The sequence below is a fragment of the Engraulis encrasicolus genome, chromosome 6, assembly GCF_034702125.1.
Source record: "Engraulis encrasicolus isolate BLACKSEA-1 chromosome 6, IST_EnEncr_1.0, whole genome shotgun sequence".
Lineage (NCBI taxonomy): Eukaryota > Metazoa > Chordata > Actinopteri > Clupeiformes > Engraulidae > Engraulis > Engraulis encrasicolus.
This window is the reverse complement of record NC_085862.1, coordinates 55,857,582-55,867,581: the sequence shown is the minus strand read 5'-3', so window position 1 is coordinate 55,867,581 and position 10,000 is coordinate 55,857,582. Positions and strand designations below refer to the sequence as shown.

Genomic DNA, 10,000 nt, shown 5'->3' with positions numbered 1-10,000 from the left:
TGTTATCTAATAGTTAAGTAACTGCTTACTAATGCTCAACATATGCATTAATAACAATTAATATGTGTCTAATATGGCGTTAAGTAATGATTATTAACCCTTACTTAAGTATTAGGTTATAGCTACTTTACTGTTAATTATGGCCCCTTATTTGGAAGTGTTACCGTCAATTGGAAAAGGTGTTTAATCACCTAAAATCAATGCCTGTAAATGGGATGCAACAGTTGTTTTTATTGCTGATGCTAAGGTGCTGTTTCCACGTAGGCAAATATTTTTAAATGTGGATTTTTTTTTTTTCCATTTTACATTGGTTTTGGCCTCCCATTTCCACGTGAGCAGTTTAAAACCCACATATCAAAAATCCGACTTTGAAAACATCCCATTGAGGGGACTAAAATACACCTGTAACAATGGAGTTTTTATTTTGATCCACATGTTGTATTTCCATCTAAACAGGGGGAAAAATAGTTAAAAAGCACTCCAATCTGGATGGCTGGTGATACTCCGACTTGGTAAAAAAAAATCTGCTTCTTCTACAGAAATAGAGTAAAATGCCATCCTGGGGCCATTCACTATGCATACGTTAATAATAACGTGTTCATCTTCGCTTTTGTTTTGTTCAGTTCTGTTCTGTTCAGTTCTCTCTCTTCAAAAAGTCAGAGAATGCGCGCATATCAGTAGCGCAGGTGCTGTACTGTGATGAAGGACTGGTAGTCCGAAACGTTGTGCCATTACATTTTGGGAGCATCAAACAGTGTTGCGGACCTTAACTTTCCTTTCTGTTCTCTTCATCTTCTCTTCTCTTCTCTTCTCTTCTCTTCTCTTCTCTTCTCTTCTCTTCTCTTCTCTTCATCTTCTCTTCTCTTCTCTTCTCTTCTCTTCATCTTCTCTCCTCTTCATCTTCTCCTCTCTTCTCTCCTGAAGGAGAATGGTAACCGCTACACCAAGATGGACAGCTGGCGCTACTCCCACGCCCATAACGCCATCCTGGGGCCGTTTGGGGAGATGCTGACGGAGGCCGACCTCATCTACCTGGAGCAGCAGATCGAGAGCGTGTCGGGGCGGAGGAACTGCGAGGGGTACGAGGGGGAGCTCGCCCGGGTGGCAGAGGAGCTGCGACACATCCTGCCACCGCCCATAGTCAACATCAGCGTCAACACTCAGCTCAAAGGACTACACAGCCAGGTGTGTATGTGTGTGCATGTGTGCGTGTGTGTGTGTGCATGCACGTGGGTGGCTGCGTGTGTGTGTGTGTGTGTGTGTGTGTGTGTGTGTGTGTGTGTGTGTGTGTGTGTGTGTGTGTGTGTGTGTGTGTGTGTGTGTGTGTGTGTGTGTGTGTGTGTGTGTGTGTGTGTGTGTGTGTGTGTGTGTGTGTGTGCATGTGTGAATATGAATGTGGAGGGACTGCAACACATCCTCCCATCTTTTATAGTCAATATCAGCATCAACAGTCAGCTCAAAGAACTACACAGCCACGTGTAGAAACAGATAATTTTAGCTTGTAAACAAGTTTCTGTGTCTTTCTTTGTGAGTGACAGTGAACAATGGCTGAAGTTGAAGCAAAGGACACAGGAGACACAGGACTCTGGAGATTTCCCAGGAGAATAATGGATCCTTTTTAATATCCCATTGTCTCTTCAGCTCTCTACCTCCCACATTCACACAGGAGCCCTTACCAGTGTGGTGTAACCATATCCCAGGTGTTGTGAAGAGCATGTCCCTTCTGTTGTCTCTCTCTCTCTGTCTCTCTCTCTCTCTCTCTCTCTCTCTCTCTCTCTCTCTCTCTCTCTCTCTCTCTCTCTCTCTCTCTCTCTCTCTCTCTCAGGTGCCCCTGCCCATGTGGTGTAACCGTATCTCGGGCATCGTGAAGAGCATGTCCCTACTGATGTCCAACCTGACGGACCAGCCGTACACCAAGATGTTCAACAACGACCTCGTGACCGTGTTCTCGGAGATGCATACGAGCCGGCGCGGACAACGGCAGGAAATTGAGAACGAGATACAGCAGTTCGGGGTGTCCGTGCGGAACCTCAAATCCAACTTTGAGAACCATGATGAGAAGACCACCACGACGCCAGGTGGCGTGGAGACGACGACCGTGGAAGCAACCACCGTTATGGAGGCCACCGTCATCGAAACCACGACCATCTCGACGGCCACCATCTCCATACGAGAGGACAAGCCTCCACCGGCGTCGCCGGTGTCACCCGCACCGAAAACGGCGGCCATCAAGGATACCAAGGAACCACCACAAAACAGCTCTCCCCCGTCATCACCCGACGCTGACCCGAATGGCGGAGACTCTGGTATCGACCTCAACGAGAACGTGCTTGATGTCATTGAGACCACCAGCCTGCGTAAGGAGCGTATCGTGGTGCTGTTCCTTGGCCACTGGAAGAAGTCAGCCTACACCGTCACGCTCAAGACCCGTGAGGCCGGCAGGAAGCTCAGCATTGAGGGAGAGGAGACGACAGCTGTACAGCGGTGGGTACAACCAACTCCCCAGTTAATCTTGTCTAGTCACCCAACATAGTCTATGGTCACCCCTCACTGTCTAGTTATCTCAGAGTCTACTCACCCCTTTTTGTCTATGTCTTCCTCACTGATGAGTGACTGTTGGACAACTATGGAGGCTGATGGTAACTAATGGTCTCTAGTCTAGTTAACCCTATCTGTCTCCAGTTGCTAGTTCTTCTTATAGTCTTACAGCTACCCATCCCTGTCTCTGTCTACCCCTGCCATGATGGGAAGTTACAGGTACAGTATCGTATGCAGCCTGGCTCACAGGGCTCTCTGTATACCTTCTATTATTAACCCCTCTTTAATCCTTCTCTCTAATCCTCTAATATCTCTCTTTAACAGCGGAGGGGAGGTCTCGGGTCAAAATCTGGGCACGTTCTTCTAACCCCTATCCTCTGATCTCTGTCCTTCTCTCCTCAGCAGTGAAGGGGAAGTGTCGGGCCAAAAGCTGGGCTCTCTGCGCACCTTCTTCCACCAGCGCAGCACCATCAACCGCATGCTGGGCAACTGGCGCAGCATGATCTCCAGTGTGCCCTCGCGCCAGATACGCCGCCTCAACCGCCAGCAGGCGCTCTACTCGCCCGAGCAGTTCCTACCACGTGTGGACGGCACACCCGTGGACTACGACAGCCTGACTCTGGACCTGTTCATGCTGGGCTACTTCCACATCCTGGAGCTGGACCTGCCCAGCGATGAGCGCAAGATGCGGCACCTGCTGTGTTTCGAGGTGTTTGACCACCTGGGCCACTTCACCTGGGAGACGGTTCGGGAGTTCCACAAGGCTGTGGTGCAGGACATCGAGGCCGGGAACCGCGAGTGGAAGGACGGCTTCGAGGACATCAAGGTGAGGTTCTTTGGTGAGGGGTCACCGGAGTCGGAGTCCTCAGGCCAGGCGGAGCAGCAGGACAAGATCTTTGACAAGAGAGCGCTGTTGGAGCGGAAGCCGCAGGTTCCAAAGGTCATCGTCCAGACTCCAACTCCAGATGAGGCGGCCACTCTGCAGACTGGAGTGGACATCACATCCTTCTCCAATGAGGAGATCTGCAAATACATCGACCGCAGCTTCGCTTTCTGGAAGGAGAAGGAGGCAGAGATCTTCGACTTTGAGTAGTTTGTGCTCATTTTACTAACAGTAATTTTAACATTATTTTGATATTGCCCTTGAGGACGGCAACGTGGAGATCTGCAAGTACATCGACGACAGCTCCACATTCTAGAAGGAGAAGGAGGCCAAGATCTTCGACTTTGAGTAGTTTACTCACATTTTGCTAACTTCAACTATTACGATAATTTTTCTCTCGATGATGGCATGGAGATCTGCAAATACATCAGCCACAGCTTTGCATTCTGAAAGGGGAGGGAGGCTGAGATCTGGAATTGGTGGTTTACTGATATTTTACTAAATTCAAATTTAACTTCAATTATATCAAGATATTTTTTGACTTTGAGGATGACAATGACCACAGCATCACATTCTGGAAGGAGAAGGAGGCGGAGATCTTTGGCTTTGAGTAGTTCACTTACATGTTACTATGTTTATTTATTTTAAGCTATTTCAATATTTTTGTCTTTGAGGACATCATGAACATCTGTAAATACATTGACCACAGCTTCTAGAAGGAGAAGGAGGCAGAGATCTTCGACTTTGTATGGATCTCTCACATTTTACTAACTTTTATTTAGCCCTTAACTATTTCAATATTTTTGTGGAGGTGCAGCTTCACCTTTTGAAAGGAGAAGGATCTTTATAGTATATGCGATTTAGAGTATGATGACAAATTTTGCTAAACTGATTGGCGAATACATTGGCACAGCTTCAAATTCTGGAGGACTTTGAGTAGATCATACCCTAACTTTTTAATTATATCAGACTTAATGACATTTAACTTAATATCTAATTTCATATAAAGTGGTTCTCTCAAACTTCACTGAACATTATAACTAAGTCAAGTTTGAGTGGTTCATGTTACTTAACTATTTAAGCATTTTACACTTCACTTAACCTTACATCTAACTTTATTTTGCATATTTTCCCCTTAGTCGTTGTTTCAAACTTTACTTTACTTCTAGCATTATTTTCACACTTTTGACTTTGAGTAGTTCAATCACACTGGCTTAATTTTATACCTATGGCCTACTTTATAACTTTATTTTGATATTCATTTCATTCACTCAGCAAATTACCATTTTGATACTTTTTGTACACATTTTAGTATTACTGTTGATGTTGACAATCTTTCGTGACATGGTGTGATTTTTGGGTGTGGGGATATTTTTCTGAATGTTTTTGAATCTAATAATTATCTACTATGTTTTCCTTACAGACTGAACTCAAATAAGACAGTTGTGTTTGCATTATGTTGCTCTAAATTTATGTTTGTATTTGTGATTTGCTATACGTTATATATACTGACTCATGATGTACTTCTAGATTTGACAAAATTGAATTGAAAATATTTGATATATTTTATTAAATATGGGTTTTTAGATTTAAAACAAAATGAATTCAGATGTATAGTAAGTAAGTAATGTACTTACAAGAGTTTACAGTAACAAACTGTCATTGTTACAAACTATTTTTTAAACAATATAAATAATAAATTTAGTGAATTGTAATTTAACAACTTAAATGATGACTACTTGATTTCAAAATAAAAGCCTATAGCTGTTTTAAAAATAAAAGTATATATCTGAATACATAGAGAAAGTGTGTAATTGGCATTTGGCCCATTTGCCCAATAATGGCACTGAGGCAACACTCTGCTGCCCTGGATATTAAAGCATCACTTACGTTTTTTTCTCCAAACTTTAAAGATTTTAAAGGTTTTTTTTATCAGTGGTTCATCAAAGTGTAATACCAGGGGCGCATGCAAGCGAAAGCAAAGCAAATCAAAATTCATCATTCATTCCTTATTGTCAAGCAAACAAAAGTGAAGATGACGACAATGAGCAAAGCAAAACGAAAACAGTGGGCACAAGTTTAATACTATGCAAATGAGGCGTGAATTTCTCCAGCAGCGACCAATGAAATCCACAGCCAAAAGGTTTCAGTTGATTTGATTCACTGTTATGCCCATTTTACTGTAGAACTGTCAGAAATGTAACATGGAATTTTGCTTGGCTTTGCTCATATCGCTTCCATGTGTCCTGAGTGTAACAGGTTGAAAGGCATCTCTGAATTTGCCATGCTGCCCTACATAAACCATAACCTGCTAAGTTCACCAAGTTCAGTGGGGTGAACCCTGTGTCTATTGTTATCAAGGAGAGGCAATTCCACTGCCAACCAGTAGAGTGGTTGAAGATGAAAACTACTAAGTGTGGCTTTAATTTGCCCTCTGCTGACCTGGCTGTGAGTGTGATTAGCCTCTGACATTTCTAATGATGTCATTCCCTATAACGGGCAGTGTAGAGCATAAACATAGGCCCTTATAAGAGCAGGTGAGAGGTGGGGGTCAGTGTGTGTGTGTGTGTGTGTGTTTTTGTGTCTGTGTCTGTGTCCGTGAACTGTATGTGTGCTCAAGTGTATGAGAGTGTGTGTGTGCACGTGTGATGGGCTCTACCATCGTGACCCCAAACAAAGTCGCCAAAAACCTTGGCGTCATGATTGATGATGAGCTGTCATGCTCCAACTACATCAACTCAGTCACCCGGACCTGTCGATTCCAGATGTCCAACGTACGGAATATCAGAACACTCCTGACACAATATTCTACACAACGACTGGTCCAGGCCACGGTCCTGTCCCGCGTTGACTACTGCAACTCACTCATGACAGGTCTACCTGCTTGTGCGCTAAAACCTCTGCAGATGATCCAGAATGCGGCGGCACGGTTGATATTCAATCAACCCAAAAGGACCCATGTTACTCCTCTATTTATTGAGTTGCACTGGTTACCGATCGCCGCCCGGATCAAGCACAAGGCATTGACCCTTGCCTACAAACCATCACAGGAACGGCCCCAGCTTATCTTAAAGGGGTCCTATTATGCTTTTTCATGTCCACTACCCATTTATTGGGTTACACAGCATCTGTTGTATGTAAAAGCTTGGTGAAAGCTGCATTTCACAAATTGGCCTCTTGGGGGAGAATTTCTCTGCCGCAGGAACGCTATTTCTCAACTGTCAGAGAACGCGTGGTTGGGTTTTCAACATTCTATAGCTTTTGTTTCCGGTACGGGTCTACGTCATGCTGTACCTAACATTGCTGCTTATGGGATGGAGTGTTGACGATGTCACAGACCATTTATTAATTGCAGAGACAGTAGACCTAATGCGCATTTGTTCATCGCAGCCACATAGCCTAGGCCTATCTGAATTTGACAGTATTGTGATGAGATGTATCCTATTTGTGAATACACCACTCAGTGTACAAAATAGTGTACAAGAATAGTGTAGCCTACAAGGATAGTGTAGGATTTCGCCATCCACAAGTTTATTCCATTACGCATGTTTTTTTTCAATTCATAAATCGGCTCCGTCAATAGGCTACAGCATCGATCTAGACTGGAGGCTACACTCACCTGTGGCCCAAGTTATATATTTTTGTTTCATTGTGATATTAAAGCTGCATTTTTTATTGATAAAACACCGGTTGGTAGGCCTATGGCTAACGGGTCAGAAACAGTTGAATGAGGAAGGTCGAAAACAGGCAGAACGCGTTAACGCAGTTGCGCACTGAGAATCCAAAACACTTCCAAGTGGGTGAAAGACTCGAATCTCTCCTTTCTCTCTCTATTCGCTTCAGGGCCGTTTTGCATATGCTGTTGGCAAGACTAACTTTTGTTTGGTAAGATGTGAAAACCCTACACTTGTATTGCCGCTTGAAGCATAACATTAATTAGAAGACGTGCGCTGATGTTATCCAAATAGGTATATCACGACATGACCAGCAGCCGTTTGCATCAGCAATGTTGGCAAGGATTAGCCAGTTAGTAAAGGCTATGCATAGGCTACAATTCAGTAATTAAAATGCAACGCAGTTTTGTTCATCATATCTGCAAGAGCAACGTGGATGTTGACTTGACGTCGTTTAAAACTGGTCGCGTCGTTGGGCGGCATGCCAAAAATAATGAAACTGAAACTGAAACGGATAGGGCCTATTGTTATATAAAAAAAATCCTGTCCTGTCGATAAATGCGAACAGAAAAACCACGAACCGAGACTAGACCTAGGCGTTATTATAAGACCCAGTATGAAACCAATCCATCGAGGACTGCCCATTGCGCAACCAATCCAGTGGGCGCATCATTTCTGCCGGGGAATAAATAGAAATGCAGTTACTAAAATGAAACCATGCACCTGAAAATACCTTGAAATGTATTTTTATGAAGCATAGCCTATCACCATTGTGCATTAGGCCTACAGACAACGAGCAAACAGGAACTCATTTTTAAAAGCCAACAACGCGTGCGCTCAGTATTCAGTCTGGCTTGCAAATAGACCACAGGACGCATTTGAACACGGAGTTCATATCACAAATAGGGTGTCACGATATCACTGACAGACGTTGAATTGATAGGTATGAGTCCGACAAGTCGTGCCCTTGTCTTACTGGGCGCACTCTTTCAATTTCGGACTGCGTCTTTGACAGCCAGACGGGGGCTGCCGCGGGAGCCAAGAAAATGTCAACAACTTCGCTGAATAAATAGGCCTATCCTTTGAACTGTGTACAGCAATTGCAGATGATTAGCTTATTGGATAGCCTATTTTGTGAAGGTTAACTTGCCATTAACAAGGAAAGGTGATCTGATTTCAATCCCAGAATATTCTTTGTGTCTTCAAATGTCCACCTGTCAACAGCAGATCTAGACTCCCACCTAGACCAGCGCGACCCTTGTCTGTTTGCGAGCAGTAAACTTGGCTGATAACTTCAACTTTAGGGCTACAGTATGCAAGGCTAGACAGCGGGTTAACCAATCAGGCACCTACTGTTGCGTTAATAATGTTTAAGCTACAGATTCTTCAGCGCAGGATATCAGAAATAAACAAGACAGCGCAGATGGCTATTAGTTTTTTTTTTAATATGGTCACAATCGCGCTATTACGCATCATATGCAATATGCGTATTATTTCATGAAACCTCAAATCGGACCCAGCACTTTCAACCCTTTCTCAGATTAATGGCAGCCTAATTGTCCCAAGCGATTTTGAAATCAAACTGAAGCCCATGCACGGAAGACTCGCATTGGATAGGGACTGAATTTCAGCAAATGACACAGCAAGGCGCACAAATAACATAACGTGGGACTTATGATGCGTCCTTTTCAGATTAATTGTGGACATTGGGTGAACTATTTGGCTGTCAACTTTAGACATAGGCTACACTACATGGTTGGATTCCAGGTCAAAAACTGCTGTGCTGCTGACGTAATATTAGTAATAGAATGCTTGATGACACGCTCCATGCTGCGTCGAGATTTCAGAATGTTGACGGTCTAACATTCTGCACTTCCACGCGTTTCAAACAGGCGGCGCAGGGTGCATGTACACAATGATACAAAATAATGGACATGAAAACAAGTGATCATTCAAAATTAACTCCACTAACCACAGTAAAGCAAAATATTAACAATGAAAGTTATTCTAAATAGCATAATAGGGCACCTTTAAGGACATACTAACGCCTCATGTTACTGGAAGAGAACTGCGCTCATCCAGCACAAGCCGTCTGACTCTGCCATCAAGTCGCTCTAGATACTCCCAGTCAAGATTGTTCTCTGTTGTTGTACCCAAGTGGTGGAACGGTCTCCCAGAGGCGGCAAGACTAAGCACATCTCTTGCAGCCTTCAAGAAACAACTAAAGACCTTCCTCTTTCAATCGAATCTATTAGACTAATGCTTGAGCTGGCCTAGCCCCAGGGCAGACTCTTGACATGATGTTTAGTTTAGTTTGTGTGGTGTGTGTGTGTGTGTGTATGTGTTTGTGTGTGTTGTGTGTGTACTCGTTATTTACTCGTTATTTACTCTTTATGAAAATAAAAATAAATGAAAAAAACTAACCCCTCTCTGCAAACTGCACTTGTTGTTCTGTATATTTCCTGTGCACTTTGTATTTGCTTGATTATGTCCTCTTTTTCCGGATCCGGAAAAGGCAGGATAATAGGGTTTTTCACAGGATCCGGATCAGGCAGGATCTTAAGCAGTGGATCCGGTATCCGGCAGTTACCTAAAAATCAGGATCTGGTGCATCTCTAGTTTTTACGTAGCCTTGGCTTTTCAGTCAGTCTTTCACAACCCCAATCACTGCATGGAGTGAGAGCCCTTTGGAAGCGGCCGTTGCAGGCAGTTTGTCAGTAAGCCAATGAGTCTAAAAAATAGTTTGAGCCAACGTAATAAAAAAGGGCCCACGTGTGCGAGTAGACTTTGTGCTTCAACCCTTTCGTAGGATCCAGTATCCGGTTCCGGATCCGGCAGGATCTTAAGCAGTGGATCCGGTATCCGGCAGGATCCTAAAAATCAGGATCCGGTGCATCTCTAGTAA

General features: G+C 43.9%; 1 protein-coding gene across 1 annotated transcript in view; it reads left to right on the top strand.

Moving 5' to 3' along the window:
* The window catches only part of LOC134451603 (espin-like protein), a 56,033-nt gene extending 52,138 nt beyond the window's left edge, over positions 1-3,895 (top strand). The window contains exons 12-14 of the mRNA XM_063202107.1: positions 925-1,203; positions 1,826-2,505; positions 2,941-3,895. Of these exons, the coding sequence (XP_063058177.1) occupies positions 925-1,203; positions 1,826-2,505; positions 2,941-3,631 (1,650 nt within the window). The 3' untranslated portion in view covers positions 3,632-3,895. The remainder of the gene's footprint in view (positions 1-924; positions 1,204-1,825; positions 2,506-2,940) is intronic.
* Positions 3,896-10,000: the final 6,105 nt, after the last annotated feature.